Source organism: Oryctolagus cuniculus, chromosome 6 (genome assembly GCF_964237555.1).
Source record: "Oryctolagus cuniculus chromosome 6, mOryCun1.1, whole genome shotgun sequence".
Taxonomy (NCBI): Eukaryota; Metazoa; Chordata; class Mammalia; order Lagomorpha; family Leporidae; genus Oryctolagus; species Oryctolagus cuniculus.
This window is the reverse complement of record NC_091437.1, coordinates 83,298,382-83,315,611: the sequence shown is the minus strand read 5'-3', so window position 1 is coordinate 83,315,611 and position 17,230 is coordinate 83,298,382. Positions and strand designations below refer to the sequence as shown.

The window sequence follows — 17,230 nt, the reverse complement described above, 5'->3', positions numbered from 1 at the left end:
GTCTCTGCCACCCACTTGAGAAGCCCCAATTATTGAGCTATAGTCTCCTGGCTATAGCCTGCCAAGTCCCAGTAGTGTAGGCATTTGGAAAGTGAACCAGCAAATGGAAGATCTCTCTCTCTCTGCATTTCAAATGAATGAATGAACAAATGGATTAAATGAATAAGTAAGTATATGATGGATTCTGCCAAAATCTTTATTTCCAATAGGCTTATTTCAATAAGTCAAGCTTAAGGCAGTATCTAAGAATACTTCAAAAAGCTCATGGAAAACTTGAATTAAATGTAAGTTTATTTTTGTGCAAACACTTTTGAAATCCATGCAAACTTTTTTATAATTTCATGAGTTCTTTCAGGCACCTCACATAAGTACTTAAGGTACTCCTCTTTGGCTTTCCACCCCATAACCCACCCCTAATAAATTCCTTAATTCTCATTCCAGTAAGAGTGAAGAACAATAGAAACCACTGTGGCTGTAAGTGGTGTTTGATTGCAGGCATTCACAAAGAAAGGGAGATGTGCATTTCAGAGTGTGGATTGTCCATCCGGCCTTGAATCAACTGAACATTTCTATATGCCTCTACAATCCATTTGAACTAACATGACTTTTCAGAGCAACAATTAATTTGTAACTACAAAGTAAATTTATGTTAAAGTTAATGCCAGGGTAGTGTGCACAGAAAGAGGAAGGCACTGTGCAAACATTAAAATGGTTGAGTTATCCCGTTGCCCTCTTAGTAGGACAGTTAAGTGGAATAATATGTGATCTAAACAACACTTTTTGACAACAATTAAAAACAATGGGCAACAATCCACCAGGCTGTGAGTCATTGCAGAATGTCCTGTATAATGAATAGTTGTCAAACCCATACACAGGAGGGGTAGGTGGGAGGAAGGGGGCTATGTATGTGTGGCAGGGGCAGCAGTGTCAGCAAAAGGAAGGTTAGGCAAAGAACAAGTTTCCAAACGACCTGATTGGAGCCAGAGGACAGAATGGGACAAGGACCTCCAGGCAGTGGTGTCGTTGAACAATGAAGGCTGCACAGGACCCAGGTCCTTGACTTCAAGAAGAAACGCAAGAGCAAGTTGGAGAATAACACACAGCAAGCAGCAAGTGTTTATTGAGAAAGCAAAGACACACACTCAACAGACAGAGGAAGGCCTTCTCCGAGGGCAGTGGCCCTATCTCTGAACTGTGTTTAACATTTATATGAGGCCAGCATTGTGGCACAGTGGGTAAGCCACTAGGTAAGCAGTGGAAGATGGTCCATGTACTTGAGCCCTTGCTATCCACACGTGAAACCTGGATGGAGTTCTCGGTTCCTGACTTCAGTGTGGCCCAGCCTCTGCTGTTCCAAAAAACATTATATGGATTGTTTAATGAAGGGGGGTGCAGTCTAATAAAGGGAGGGAAAGTGTATTCTAATAAAGGGGAGGAATATTCAAAAATTTTCAAGGAAGTGAGTTGAGATTTCCCAGAATCTATCTACTGCCCCCTTTTTGCTCCTTATGTGGTCCCATGTGTCCTGTCACACCTGGTAGGTGTGTTATTAGCATGTCAATGTATTACAATGAGCATGGAATGAGTTGTTGGTCAGTCTAGGTCAGCCTTGGTCCCCTAAACTGGTGTGAAACTGGTCTAGGCAGAGGATATGTTTATCTTCAGAGAAAGGGTAACCAAACTCATGCCATAGGTTTTGAGATCATAGATCTCAAATAGGATCTCAATAGATCCTATTATCTACAGGAGTCTAACTGCTTCCTCCCCTTCCCTCGTGGCGACCCTAGTGTGCCGTCCTCTCTCACCTGCTAACTTGTCTGGTTTCTTCTGCTATTCTCAAAAGCCAGGACTCGCCTGGCTGGTAGCAGTAATTCTTACTTCAGTGAATGAAAGTAATTTTCCTGTGGCTAATCATTTCCTAAAGCTCAGGGTCCCTTTATGTTGACAATACATTCTGCTGGGCAATTGAAATGTCTCTTATGAAAGAAAGAGTCCTGTGAGGGGGAGGGGAGAGAACAGAGCCTACAGCAAGTACAAATTTAACCCTCATTTAAGGACTGATGCATGCAAATGTGGGGGAAGTAAGGGTGTCTCCATTTCACAGATGACAAAATTGAGGCTCAGAGAATGTGAGTGAGTTTCTGAAGGTGTAGAGCTCGAAGAGAAGGGCCTGGCAATTGCATCCTCAAATCCTCAAGATGGTTCTCACTCTGCTGTTGGCTCCTGGTGCTTCCTAGGAGCAGACAGCCATGTGAGCTGTGGTCACCGGCTGGGCTGCAGAGGCAGGGCCCCCAGCTCTCATAAAGTACTCAGCCAGTGTGTGGCTCCCGCCTAGATTCCTGGTTTTCGTGGCTCTGGGTGACGTCCTGGGAGGTTTTCCATTTCCACTGTTTTGTCTGTCTCCATTGCTTTTGTTCTCCAGGTGGGGTTGGTGGCTGATGATTTCTCCAACTGCACACTGAACGTTGAGCTCTGAGCTTAGAGAGGAGACCAGCTTTCAGAGAGACCACCCAGGACACAGCCATAGCAAAATGCTGACAATGTCTACAATGCATAGGGTACTTCAAAAAGTTCATGGAATATGGAATTAAAGCATAATATTATTTTGATGCAAAAAAATGTTGAAATCCATGCATACAAGGGGTCTTCATAAAGCTTACAGAAAATGCATTTCTTGAAAAAACTATATATTTAATTTTTTAAATTTTTTTCATATCCAAATAAACAACTTTCAATTTTATTGTCCATAAACTTTTTTGAAGTACCTTTATATGTTATACATATATATATAGTATTTTCACATTATATATTTACATATTTCTATATATGGTACACAATTATTAAGATAAGGATATGTAAACTATATGTTTGAAAATCCTATGTCACTCCATATCATTTATTTTTGTGTTCCACAAATGCTATCAGTTAAACATAAATACAAATAAGACTAGATAGCAGTAACAATTGGTAGTCATTAATAGAACTAAACAAATAATATATGCAAAGAAAATGTATTTTCCACTGTTTCTGTCCTCTGACAGAGCAATTTGCTTCACTCTCTCTTCTCTATGTTGGATATTTTAATGTTGTAGGTTTGATTGGGACACAGCTGGCAATGGAGGGGAGGGAGCACAGAGTCCTTCCCCCTCCCCCGGGGACTGAACCCTCTGTGGAAAAGCCCAGAGGACTTGCTCAAGTCCAATGAACCTGGAGTTCCTGGTAAATGGCACCTGTGCATGGAACGGTCTTTTTTCACCCTTGGACACTCGTTACTAAGTAGCCAACAGGCTCCACCGGATCAGACGCCCCTCTTCAGCCCCTCTGCTCTCCTCACAGCTCGTCTGATGTGCCCAGAGGCTGGACAGCTCTTCACAGTGTCTGCAGGCTCCTCACTCACTTCCCCCACTCTTTACTCAACGGATGCCCTGAGTAAGGCCACTGCCTGCTTCTCCTTGCTGTTTGATTATGTTTCCCTAAGTGCTTGTCATCATCTAACCTTCCATAGGCCTGACTTGCAGTTGCCTTCTGAGTCCTTGGATCCAACCAAAACATTCAGGAAAACACTTGAACTTTTTTTCTTGTCCTTATTCCGTAAACAATACAACAACTACTTCCATCACTGTTGCGTTGTATTAGGTATTATAAGTCATGTAGAGATGAGTTAGAGTATATAGGAGGATGTGTGTAGATTATACGCAAGCACTACGCCATTTTAGAGAAGAGACAAGAACACCTGCACACGTCGGTATCCCGGAAGTCCCGGAGCCAGTCCTCCTTAGACACAGACGGACTTCTGTATTCAGCTGATCTGTTTCTTCTGCCAAGAAGCCTTCAGCTCCGCACAGGCAGTGCTGGCTGTTCTGCCTGATGGGCTCACCGCTAAATTCCCAGGGCCTGGAGTCCCACCTGGCACTTCACAGCAACTCATGGCCAAGAAATGAGATGGGGAAGGCTCAAGGGGGAGACCCAACGGGACAATGTTTGGGGACCTTAAAGGACAGGATAAAGCTGACATAGGAATTCAGCTCACTAAGACTTTCTCATGTCCTCAGGTTGGAAACCCTAAGTGATCCTGGGTTTTCTATATGCCACGTGTATTCAGCTTACGTCTATATCTATCCCGTATAGGCCAGACAGCTCACTAAGCACTGCCATGCAGCGGTGGGGAAGGAGGGCCTGCACATGGGCAGAAAGAACAGTGAAGTCGAGTTACATCCCAGTAACAGCTGACTTATCTTCTCGTCAGGCGAGATGCTTGCTCTCCGTTGTTGATCTTCGCTTCCTTTGCCCTAAACTTGAATCTGTGAAAAAACAGTCCTATCACCAGCAAAAGAGGGTTAACAGCAAATCAATGCTCAAAAAAATACGCTTTACATTTTCCCTTCAGCTTGAGATAAGACTCACCACCTACTGATTTGAGTAGCATTTCAAATCTCCTGAATAGAAAAAAAGAAGAAAAAACCCAGGATTTTAATTTTACATATAATCATAGCATAATTCAACCTTTAGCACATTTGTCTGGAATGAATTTCTTAAGAAATCCAACATGTGCCTGCATACAAACACATAATCATTTAAGTGCAGAAAGTACAAAAATCCATCTCCACTATTAAACTGGATTTAAAAGGCATCAGGTGGTAAATTAAATGCTGACAACATTTGGGAACCTGACACACTGTCTAGATCTCATCTCATAGATTTCTGTGAACCAAAGACTTCTCAGCAGATGTTAAGCAAGTCTATAAACTCAGAGCAAGGGGTCTTCAGGGGAGTGGGTGAGTTTTATATCACAGATGCTTGAACACTGAGATGATCCAAGAAATCTGAAACACGGGTAGAACACATCAGGCCTTTGTCCAGAGCAAGTGGAGTAATTTTCCTGAAGCCACAGGCATTAGCTCCACATTCCTAAGCCATGTGCAGCTGTCAACTCATTGGGAGAAAATAAGAAAAGCCTTTAGTGGAATAACTACATGCCCATGAAGTTACTAAATGAATGTTTCAATGTTTTTCACCAAAATAAAATGCTCAGTAGCCCAAGTCCTTAAAATTGCCTGGAACTCAATAGAGGAAAGTGATGTGATTGAAACATTTGGAGAGTCTGTCTGCCAGGCTGCACTTGTGATGCACACAAATAACTTACCTGGCTGCTGTTCACCATCTACTATGGAAAAGAGAGAACAACCGGAAAAGATTATGTAGGCTTAGAAATCCTTGAAAGCGTCTACCTTACTTACGCTAAAGAAGGCAAAACATTCTAAGCCAAACATTTTAGGAGGTGGTATAATGAACGTCCCCCTCTCCCGTTTTGCCTTCTTCTAGTGAAACTTCCATATGTTATCAATTATGAGCCACCACACTTGTATTCGGTTGAGGGAGCAATTGCATTCATGCACAACTTGCTCCTCCCATCGCCCTCCCCCCAGTTAGCAGGTTTTCCAGGGAACAGGACTGTGAATCTGTGGTTGAGAGGTCAGAGTCCACACACTGAAAGGCTAAAATGCAAGGTGTTTCTGAACCAGATTTTCCTTGAAAACAGTTAGCTGGGAGGGCTTCAATGATTGTTCCCAGCGGCATGATGGTGAGGATAGAATGCGTTCTGATGTAAAGGGTAGGCTTTTGTATTTTTGGCAAGGAAAAAGGGTATGCTACTCATTGTCTTTTGGGACAGACATGAGGACATCAGGATCAAAGTCATGTCTGCAGTCTTGAGTAATATATTGTCTGTCCTCCCTCATCAAAGCCCCTGCTGTGGGCTACGGTAAACAGTGAACAGGACATTCCCTTCCTTGTAAGGGAGTTAATTGAAAAACAAGTGGGAGACTTGCTTATAAAATTTCTTTGTACAGTGAGTGTCCTTATTCTAGACTCCCAATACCTACAACATGCTCTTTTGTTCACTTTCCAAGAATAGGAGAGAAATAAATGCCAAGCCCAATTGCCATTTGTAGGAGATAGTATCGGAAACAGACAGGCAAGGCAGGAGGATGAGCTTATGGAAGTTCTATAGCAAGGGGGAGGGAGACAGATGAGTTGTTTGATTTGGATTCATCCGTTTATTCCAAAGGTACGTGGTATTCAGCAACCATGTGCCAGCACCAACTAGGCAGTGGTGATGAAAGGTGAGCAGGAAAGACAACAGCAATGTGAATAAGATAATTTCAGGCAATAAAATTCAAGGATGAAAACCAGCAGGGTATTCAGATCAACACAAGGAATCTAACTAATGTAGTGCGGCAAGAAGGGACTTCAGAGATGACGGCTAAGGTAGACTCTAAGATGAGGAGTCAGCAGTGATTGACTACAGGGAAATGGTTGATGAAAGGCAACAAGATCCTGAAAGTTGGAGAGTGGGGAGAAAAGAGCTTGTAGGTTCCATGATCACAGAATGTGAAGTGCCAGGGGCAGGGTGAGAGCAGAGAGAAGTGGAGCCTGAGAGCAGGGCATGATGGGAAAGAGACAGCCCCAAGGTCTTATGGGTGAGGTATGACTTTTTTTTATTTTGTCATAACTGCAATGGAAAGCACTAGAAGGCTTTGTGGCAGCAGACTGACACTGTGATTCCTGCAGTGGGGTGAGAGAAGATTGTGGAACCTACCAATCTACAGTAATGTTCAGATGAAATATAATGGTGGCCAGGACAGGTTGGGACATTGGGAATGGACAGATTCCAACCTGCCAGGTTTATCAGAGCTGGCAGGTACTCTTGAATCTGTGTGTGTGCTTTCTGGAAATAAGAATCCAAAAGGCTGGAGCTTCTAATTGTGATTCTGAAATTTATCAAATTATTTTCAACTAATGGCAACTATAGAACTCCCATATATTTTCCAGTTAATAACACTGAAAGTTGACTAGTGAACTGTGAAAGTGGACTCAGAAATGTCATGATGTTCCTAAGAATCACTTAGGGGGCACTTGTGGAGAGGCGGGTTCCTGGTCCCCACTCCCTACAATTCTGATGTAGGAGGTCTTCAGTGGAACAGAGGAATTTGCTTTCTGCTGGGATCCACAAGAAATCAAACAGAATGTTCTGGGAGCACACCCTGAGAAGCAACATGTTAACGCTGGCCATTTGATCCTGCCTTCTGATGGAACAATACAACGGTCTGTAGTATCTGCCCATTTGGCAGATTGGAGGCACTTTAACTGAGGCCATAGTAGTCAGGATGGCTAGGTCATGCTTCAGTAAAAATGAGCACCATACTTTCAATGGCTGATGAAGACAACGTTTATTTGTGAGGTTTAATATCCATTCTGGGTTGGGAGTGAAGGCGTGTGGTCCACGCTGTCTTCATTCAGAATCATAATGGAGGCTCCACCCTCTGGGACATTGTTGGCTGCCATGTCTGGAGGAAGACAAGACAAACAAGCATGGACTGGCTCCTCTGTGACTCCCCACAACTCTAACATGTCACCTCCACTCATGGCTCACTGTCACACCCAAGGCTATGCAGTGCTGATGCAGTCCTCCGTGAGCCTAGAAGGAGAGAGGACTGGATATCAGGGCCAGTGCCAAGGCCTGCCCCAGAGGTCGGGGACGTGCGGAAGTCAGGCTAGATAAGTGATTCCTGAACACTTGAAGGTCACTGGACATCTATGGATGATGGAGTTACTAGAACAATATTAAAATAGTGGTAATGATCTCTAGCTTTGCCAAGAACATCCTTAGAGAAACTGCTCTCTTGTTGTTTATCTGCTGTGGTTAGTTTAAAAACTAATGTGGGGCTGGCACTGTGGCGTAGTGGGTAAAGCTGCTGCCTGCCGTGCTGGCATCCCATGTGGTGCTGGTTCGAGTCCCAGCTGCTCCACCTCTAACCCAGCTCCCTGTTAATTGTGTCTGGGAAATCAGCAGATGATGACTCAAGTGCTTGGGGCCCTGCACCCATGTGGGAGACCCAGGAGAAGCTCCTGGCTCATGTCTTTGGATTGGCTCAGCTCTAAGCCATTGGGGCCATTTGGGGAGTGAACCAGCAGATGTAAGATCTCTCTCTCTCTCTCTCTCTCTCTCTCTCTCTCTCTCTCTCTCCCTTTTTCTCTCTGTAACTATGCCTTTCAAATACATAAATAAATAAATCTTAAAAAAACTAATGCATAATAACAGAGAAACTCTAGATCAAAATTTCTTTAAGTAGCTGATACATAGTTCATGAGACAAGGAACACTGCTTAGGAATACTAATGCTCCTTGACCCTTAATGGGACAATGTCCTGATTAAGCCATCCTAACCAGAAAACATCACCCCTAGAAAGTGCAATGATACCCCTAACCTGTGCTAAGCAACACGGTGTACTTCAAAGAATTAGCTGTTTCCTCTCCTAACTGTGGGGCTGACTGGGGGCTGTAGCTTGCTTACTACTAGCCTAGGATAAGGTACAAATTCACAATTCAAAGTACCACTTGTACTGAATGCATATGGCTTTCACATCGTGCTAAAGTCAAAGAATCATTAAGTTAAACCCTTGGAAGTTGGGTATCATCTGTAATCAAGTTGCTTCCACTTCTACTGCTCCCTGATAGTGGCTTCTTTGTGCATCTGTTCCAGCCCCACCTGGCACTCCACCTGCTCTAAAGCCCTGGTCCTACCACCTGATTTCTCTGGATTTGTTTTTTCCCACAAGCAGTAAGATGGAGAGAGGCCATCTTCTGTCCCCTCAGAAGATTCAGAATCTTCAGTGTTGATATGATCAAATATGATGAGTAGCTTCGAGTCACGCAATGGGTAGAAAGTTCCCAAACTGGTATTACAATAGTGATTTAGCTTCTGAGCGTGTTTTGCAATGCAATCTTACTGCAAAGGAGCGAAAGTGACTCCCACCCCACTAAGTGTTGAAAATTCACTCTCACACATGTAGAATGAGTCAGAACGTTTTATTAACGTGGGTTTGTTTCATTTTCTGCCCTTATTGAATATGTGCCTTTGCAAAGTAGCTCAATCTCAGATGTCATAAGATGCATTTTCATTTACTAAATTCTAAATTCTTGGGAGAATCAAGTGAGGTGATGTGACAAAGGCCTAGCACAGCATCCAAGACATACTGAGCTGCTCCATGAATGTGGAATGAAGGGAATGTGTGACTAGTAAAAGGCTACATCATTTTTATCCCTGCAGCTTTGTACATCGGTGTGTACCTTTGTACTGGTGTGCACATTCAATTCTGTTGGCTTCTGCAAACCTCGAGAGGTAGGAATGCTCTACCTTCTGGGAACGCCTTTCATTCAGAGGACAATCCTTGACTTTACAGACTTCATGTTCTTCCCCAGCTAAAACTCTCTGCGACAGTTATTGCATAAAATGCCATTCAGTTATCTGGCATCTGCCTTCTTACTTGCCCACAACAGTAGCAATGCACTCAAGAGTCTGAGTTTTCATATTCTTCACAGCTCATCCTAATGCTCCAAGAACAGTACTGAGTGCCCTGAGACCAAGCGAATGCAAACATCAGATGCCCATCCTATTTCATAGGTGAGAAAATGCAGGTAAACTTCTCCGCAGGTGAATCTCCTTCTTGAATGAAGGCATTACAAAAGCCAAAGTTCATCTCCCTCTGGCTCTCAAGGGTATGTGACCTGAACACAGGAGAAAAACCCTCATGAAGGTGACATGTGCAGTGGCGTATATGCAGCCATGGAGCCTGGAGTTCTTCACAATGCAGCTCGTCCTTGGATGGCATAAAGAAATCAACAGACATCTCATTAATTTTGCAGAGAACTAGGTGACGAGTCAAGTTTAACATTTTCAAAGCAGTGGTGAGATCCGTTCTCTTTTCTGACTAATGATCTATTCAGTCCAAATGGGGCCCCCTTGTCCTCTCTGTGCCTTCCCCAGTATATCCATCTTCTGGTCAGAACACAGCATGCACACCCTCAAGGGTGGGAGGACATGGTGCTGCTGATTCACCAGAGAGTCAGAATGCGTTTCTTGATTGTTGAATTGTGGCCAGATGTTTCTTTCTACTGTTTGTTCTTCGAAAAGTTCTTGAACCAAAAAGGCCAAGATGCAACTTTAAAATATGGCACACTCAAACTGGGGAGAAGACAATTCAAGCAGCCTTGCCTCTGTGAACTCAGTGCTACCCATCCTGGAACAGCTGAAGTCTTTTTCCAAGTTGGTGGGTTACCATTAGGTAAGAGTGAAACTGCTGAAGTTCTGACACTGTGAGACAAGTTTATATACACTGGCAGCAGATAACATGACCACGATGAATTTAAGGACTCTTCTGTTTTTCAGCACAACACAATCAGTCAGCCTCCTGGTGTCTTGAACGGAGCTACGGAAGGGCAGCACTGTAGCTGCACAATTGAGTTCAAATCTCATCAAGCCACTTACCTCCTCTGGGATCCTATTTCCTTAATCTCCATGGAATGAGGGTACCCCATGAAAATGGAGTTAAGAATGACCACTTTGGGTTTATTTTTTTAAGAGGTATAATTTAGCACAGGCTTTAAACATCATAGGTGGACATCTATTAAGCATCTATTACATACTCTGACCTGCTGTGTTGTATGGTGCCAAATTCTGGCCATGGTTCACATTGTATTCATTGGAGATTTGCAGGTTTATTGGCTCTGCTATTATGCCAGGCAGGAAATAAAATGCTTTGAGGAGACTGTCCTTTTGAAAAATGCATACAAAAGCACCATTTAGGCTAGCAAAGGCTGCATCCATGACCATGGCAAAAATGACAAGCTACTTGCATGTAGCAGAGATGTGTGACTTGGGATGTTGGCTCATCAAGGATACTGTGCTTCAGCCTTGCCCTTTTCTCTGGCCCTCTGGGAGAAGCCAGATGCTGAATTCTATGGACTTGCAGACAATCCACGGTAGAGGCCCATGTTGTAAAAAAACTGAGGCCTCTCCCTGACACCTTGTGAGCCTCTTCAAAGTGGGTCCTCCAGCTGCAGTCAAGCCGTCAGCTGACACAGCCAACCCCAACCAGCTTTTTGTTGCCAGTCTCATGACACACCCTGAGACAGAACCACTTGTTTAAGCTACTTCAGGATTCCTGATCGACAGAAACTGAGATAAGTTCCTAAATTCAGGAGTATTTTGTTATACAACCTATCACAAGTGCTATGGGGGAAAAGTTCCCAATAGAAATTTCCCTTTGCTTGGAACCTGGGGGCTTGGCACAGATGACTGAGGTTAGAGAGGTAGATGCCCAATGTTCTCTGTTCTATTAAGAAGTTATTGGCTGGCACCACAGCTCAATAGGCTTATCCTCTGCCTGAAGTGCCAGCACACGGGGTTCTAGTCCCAGTTGGGGCACCGGATTCTGTCCCGGTTGCCCCTCTTCCAGTCCAGCTCTCTGCTGTGGCCTGGGAGTGCCGTGGAGGATGGCACAAGTCGTTGGGCCCTGCACCTGCATGGGAGACCAGGAGAAGCACCTGGCTCCTGGCTTTGGGTCAGTGAGGTGCGCCGGCTGAAGTGCGCCGGCCACAGCGGCCATTGGAGGGTAAACCAACGGTAAAAGAAGACCTTTCTCTCTGTCTCTCTCTCTCTCTCACTGTCCACTCTGCCTGTCAAAAATAAAAAAAAAATTAAAAAAGAAGTTATTAACCCTTATTCCACCAGCAACGTATTCTAGCCGAAGTGTTTACAGTGAGGAGTTACATGATTGGAGTTGATTATATTGTATTTTGCATGAAATGGAATGGGGAAGAGATGGTTTGGGGAGAGGTCTGTGTGACTCCCAGTTGGAAAGTTCTAGAAATGACAACCCAAGTAAAAAACAGTAAAACATGACCTTAGGAAATAGCAGAAGATATGGATATGGTAGGACTGTCTTAGGATTTGGTGGTTTTCAGGAGACAGTTTATAAGACCACTTGGTGCAATCATATTTTACTCTGTATTGCTTAGGGAAGAAAGTGTGAGCTATATGATTACACGGTATTTATACCAACATTAAAATCATACACACACACACACACACATGCAGGAACACACTTCCATGGGCTAGGCAAAGACAGCTTCACACCAAGGAAATTTCTCACTCTTATGATTTCTCTTTGGATTTAATATTAAGCAGTTGAAATGGTCCCTTACAGAAACTCTTAATTCAAGAACAAAAGAAAAATAATGAGCTCTCTCCTTCCATAGAAACCAAAAGCTTCATATTTGTCCATTGTACAAACAAGGCCGTGGAGGAATAGACTGAATTATAGTGGGATGCTTTATCATTGTGTCTGAATACAGATCAAAGTATTGAAATACTGGAGGATTTAAACACATTCTATGACTAAAATAGCACAAGCAGGGATATTAAATTACCTAGGAAGTTTTCATCTCCCCCCAAAAAGGTTTCCTTAGGAAAGTATCATCTACTCTGAGTATTTCAATAGTCCCAGAAAATAATGTGTATGCAGATACTAAGCCATATGTTTTAAAATCCTGCAATTCTACACAAATGGTGAAGGGAGAAAAAATTTTTAAGCAACAATTTTATTCTATTATCTTGAAGGTATTATATCATCACCAGTCACAGCTGCATTCCTGAATGTTTCTTCCAGAAACTAGGGTTTGAATGAACATCAATGAGCAAACCAGGAGCAATTTAAAACCAGTAGAAAGTGTCCTGAAACTAAATGTACTTTTCAGAAGAAAAATGTCTACAAATGAATAGTCTGAGAATCCTATCATTTGTTTCTAAAAACCTGCTTTTTAAGTAATGCTCCTTTTAACATGTGCAGATTTTGTAGAACCTTGGAAGAAATGTTAATCTTCGAATAGCCGGATTCCATAGGTATTCATTAAATACTCCATGTCTGAATAAGAGAAGATAAGACATGTCCACTTGATCTTTCTCTTAAACGAAGTGTGGAAATACGTAAGCCCTTTGAGAAACAGCCTTTGTGGTGGACCCTGGCAGCCCAGCACCTATCTTGATGCCTGAGAAACAGAGTCACTTTGCAGAGGACATGTTGACAGAGGAATGGGTGAGCAAGTGGATGAACAGATGGACACCTGTAGGGTACTGATGTTGGGCTTGCACAAATAAAAACAAGGCCATATATTCCAAACATACACCCACGGTAAGAACTCATACATATTTACAACTGAAGAGTCCTTTGGAAGATGTGAAAAGTCCTGATGTTTAAGAAAAGCCAAAAATAACAGCAGTGTGAACGAAGTGAAGAGGCGACAGAGTATTTCAGGAACGCTGATGTCATCTGTGAGCCGAAACACCCTGCTACAGCTACAGTTGTGAACACTGCTGTTCAGAACCACTGAGATACGGTGAAAGCAACTTAACGAAATAATGCTTCTTCAAGGGTATCACAAATCCACTGGTGGCCCACAGTCCCAAGTGAAACTTTCAGGGAGCGAGAAAAGGACAAGGACAAGGAGAAACCACCACCATTAGTGCCTGCACCAGAGCTATTTATTAGCATAACTTTTTTTTTTCTTAAAGATTTCATAACAACTGAAGTATGTACAAAGTCTTACAGAATTTACACCATAAAAAGTTTCCTATTAGCTGATGGAATCTAAGGTAGTGCTGCTGAGAATTTCAGAGCTTGACAATGAGAGCAATGGAGTGGACCCCTGCACAGTTACCTGTCTGCTACCATACCACGCAGTCAGCTGGTTGACAGCCAACTAACCCACCTGGAGGGCAGGTGGTTGGGGAACAAAGGGGACAAGTTGATAGGCATGACTGGAGACCACAGGGTGGAAAAGCTACGTAGTGTCATGTTTCTACAGTTTCCTAGAGGTGTAACAGACATCCACAGCCCCAGAGAGTAACATATGCTAGACAGACTGGCACTGCTCAGATAGGGTTCAGCTACCAAAGGTATTCGCTTCTGAACGGGAGGCTCTATACTGATATGGCTGCTATTTCCGTTTCTGTTCACGTCTTCACACAGCTCAAACCCGAGCCAGCCCCACCCCTCTCTCCCAGATAAAACAACAAGGAGGGGAGAGAGGAAGAGAAATAGAATGAAATTAGTAGTTCTTGACCAAAAGAAAAATAAAAAAATGTAAAGGCATTCAGTATCAGTTTCAGGGTGGCCATGCCTGTCAAAACCTTAATACTAGAAGCTGCTGAATTGCCCCAAATCAGAACACCAAGACAAAACCCACCCCACCCCCCATCACCCAACTTGCTAGATTTCATCCCTTATCACTGAACCTGATTGTCTTTCTTCTGGGTCAGTATTACACAGAAACACCACCGTTTCCACACTAAATCAGACACAAAACATAGCACTGCTGCCCCAAAAGACTGCTTCACTAAGTGGCAAGAGAAATTCCACGTGTAAACCATGAACATCAGGGGTCACCACTTTATTCCACAGAAAACCCAGCCTGGCTCTATGTTGCTCAGTCACTATCCATTTGGTAGAAGACCTCTTTGACAGATTTTTCCCCATTGTTACGGCCTCCCATTGTAGGCAAAGTGGCTTTTTAATTTCCAAAAGATTCTGCTGTCAACTTAAAAGCCAGTTGATAAAACTTTTAATTAAGACACAAGAGCATGGGATAGAAAAACACAAGAACCACATAAATATTGAAGGAATCGTATACTGTTTCCGTGTAAACAGTTTTGCTTAAGAGCAAAGCCCTAATCAGATGCTGGCCTGAAACCTTTGGCAGATGTGACGTGCGTTCAGCCAGGCTCTGCAGCGGTGGTGGCGAGGAAGCCAGGCCAGTCCCCATGTTGACAGGCATGCAACTTGGAAACATTGCACAACAAGCAACACAAAGAGCGGAGAAGCTCACAACACTGCAAGGTAGACCTCACGACCTTCACGACTGGGTATGCACAGACAGCCCCTCCCTCCCTCCTTTCCACGCTGTCTCTTACACGTGAGAGACCTTCTGCGACTCTCTCGCTTGTTTGATGCTATATAACCACTTGATGATTCTAGCATTCCTTTCGATGGCGGAGATGCCATAGGGCACCCGATCATTGGCACTGTCGTCATTTCTAAGGTCACTGTTACTGTCCTGAGACTGTTCGCAGTCTGAGCTGATCATGCTTGCGCTGCGGAAGTTCAGGGATATGATGTCAGAATTAGCCCTTGCAAAGTTCTCCATGCCCAGGTTCTCGAGCTCCTCGGGGTCCAGTCCGCAGTAGTTGAAGAACCTCTCCACGTCGGCGTCCACTCGGAAATACCTGTCACTCAAGTCTGACTTGGAGCGCTGCAGCGATGGCCTGCGGCTCACGCCACAGGCAGGTTCCACGGGGTCGGCGGCCTCAGGGGACTTCACGGCGGTGGCGGTGGCTGTGGCGGTGGCTGTGGCGGTGACCTTGGGCTTGGGAGGCAGGGGAGGGGCGGAGCTGCTGCAGGGGATGGCTTTGAGGGGCTTCACACTGGACACTTTGCGGATGTCCGAGGAGCTGTGGGACACGTGCAGGAAGGACTCGGCCGACTGCTCCAGCAGCCTCCTGCTCACGTGCGAGCTGCTCTCTTGGGGGCTGCCGCGCCCCGGCGTGGGGTAGACCTTCAGGGACTCGGCGAAGGAGTGGCGGTGCAGGTCGCTGGCGTCGGGCCGGTGCGGCGGCCAGTTCCGGGAGCTGTGCTTGTGGCCCGAGCCCGAGCTGGAGCCCTCAGAGCTGTTGATGATGTTTTTCAGGATCTCAAGCTTGAGGTTCTCACGCTGCACGCCGCTCTCGGTCTTGGCATGGTTGCCGAACACCTTGAGCGTGGGGCTGCCGAGCCCGCGCTTGGCGCCCGGGCACACGGGCGGCTTCGCCAGCACGGCAGGCTTCACCGGCTCCTGCTTGGCGTTGATCACCTCCTGGCTCTTGACGTACTTGGCCTTGTCGGCCTCCAGCCGCTCCACGGCGCTCAGCCTCTTGGGGTTGGGCTCGGCCTGCCTGCGGAAGTAGTCAGGCCCTTTGTTGAGGATGCGCAGGGGCACGGCCGAGGTGAAGGTGCCCGCGGGGCTGACCGGCTTCACCATGCTACCTGTGGGCAGCGTCTCCGTGGGCATGGCGGGCGCTCGCTCCCCGGCCGCCGTGGTGGACTCGCTGCTGGGCGCCCCCGGCCGGCCTGAACAGACACATGTACCCGAAGCACAAAGGGCGGCTGGCGCGTCCCGGACTCGAGCTTCAGCGGCGGCCGCAGCAGCAGCAGCAGCAGCAGCGGCGGCGCATCTCACAGCTCGTTCACCGCCACGGGCGCTCGCCAGCACTTCGCTCCCCTTCCAGGCGGCCCCTGCCCCCTAAAGGCCACAAGCCACAAGTTCCTTTAATCTGCTTCGCTGCCTCCTTTCTTCTCCCCGAAGGCGGTGGGAGTCTCCTCCAGGTCTTTGTGCTCCACTGCAGGCAGAGCTGAAACACAAAACAACCAACCGCGGGTTAGGAGGGGCGGGTGACATCACGGCTCTAGCAACAGAGGAACCCCGCGGCGCCCCCGTCCCCGCCTCCGCCCGCCCGAGGGTCCCGGCTGCCGGCTCTGCAGGGAGGCAGCTCTCGGTTAACCGCGCGAGGGCCGGAGCCAGGGCCGCACGAACAGCGCCCCCGGGCCTGCGCGACGCGCGGCTGCCTGAGGCCGGGCTTTGCAAGAAGCTCGGGGCTCAGGTCTCCCACGCGCGGACTCCGCTAGCAGCCGCCCCACTGGCGAGGGTAGCCTGCCTTAGGGCAAATCCCAGGGAATACCAGTCGGGTGTAGGAACGAGGGTCTGGCAGCCAGCATTGAGTGCGACCGGGCTGCTGCGAATTCCCTTGCCTCTGCTTTAGGCTGCACACATTGAGTCAATGAAAATGCATTTCTTTTGCCATGAAGCAAAAACTGACTCCTTGCTACTGATCTCTCAGTGAAACTTGAACCATCACTTCCTTAACTCTTGAAAAACTGGAGGGGAAAAAAAAATCGGCCAGAAACTCAATTAGCAGGGGGAGCAATTTTCTGGAAAACTCCACCTGTTGTCTTCCTTTTGCTAAACACTTTCTCCATAAAACCAAGAAATCATCGGAATAAAGACGTTTGTCTTTTAACACTAGAAATACCTCTAGAGGAACCACATCAATATATCACTTGATTATACTTTTCACACTTAATGAGTGTATATCCAAAGTTTCTTGGTGATAAGTATATTCCCAAATCCCCTATAGTAGTAGGAACATAATCTTCAAATGTCAGTCACACCCTACTATGTTATTTGTGCACTGAGTTAGACATGATTCTTTTTAATCACTTGACTAGAAAACTAAAAAAAAAGTGTAATTTTCTACTCCCCAGTACTCCCAATATGGCTCTAGGTATAAGGAATCTGTCTA

At 45.6% G+C, this 17,230-nt stretch overlaps 1 protein-coding gene across 4 annotated transcripts in view; it reads right to left on the bottom strand.

Annotated features, from left to right (window-relative positions):
• Positions 1 to 11,985: 11,985 nt before the first annotated feature.
• FAM110B (family with sequence similarity 110 member B) overlaps positions 11,986 to 17,230 on the bottom strand; it is a 183,241-nt gene continuing 177,996 nt past the window's right edge. For all 4 annotated transcript variants that reach the window (XM_051844496.2, XM_051844495.2, XM_002710506.5 and 1 more), the window contains one exon: positions 11,986 to 16,282. In XM_051844496.2, coding sequence (XP_051700456.1) covers positions 14,806 to 15,942 — 1,137 coding nt within the window. In that variant the 5' untranslated portion in view covers positions 15,943 to 16,282 and the 3' untranslated portion in view covers positions 11,986 to 14,805. The remainder of the gene's footprint in view (positions 16,283 to 17,230) is intronic.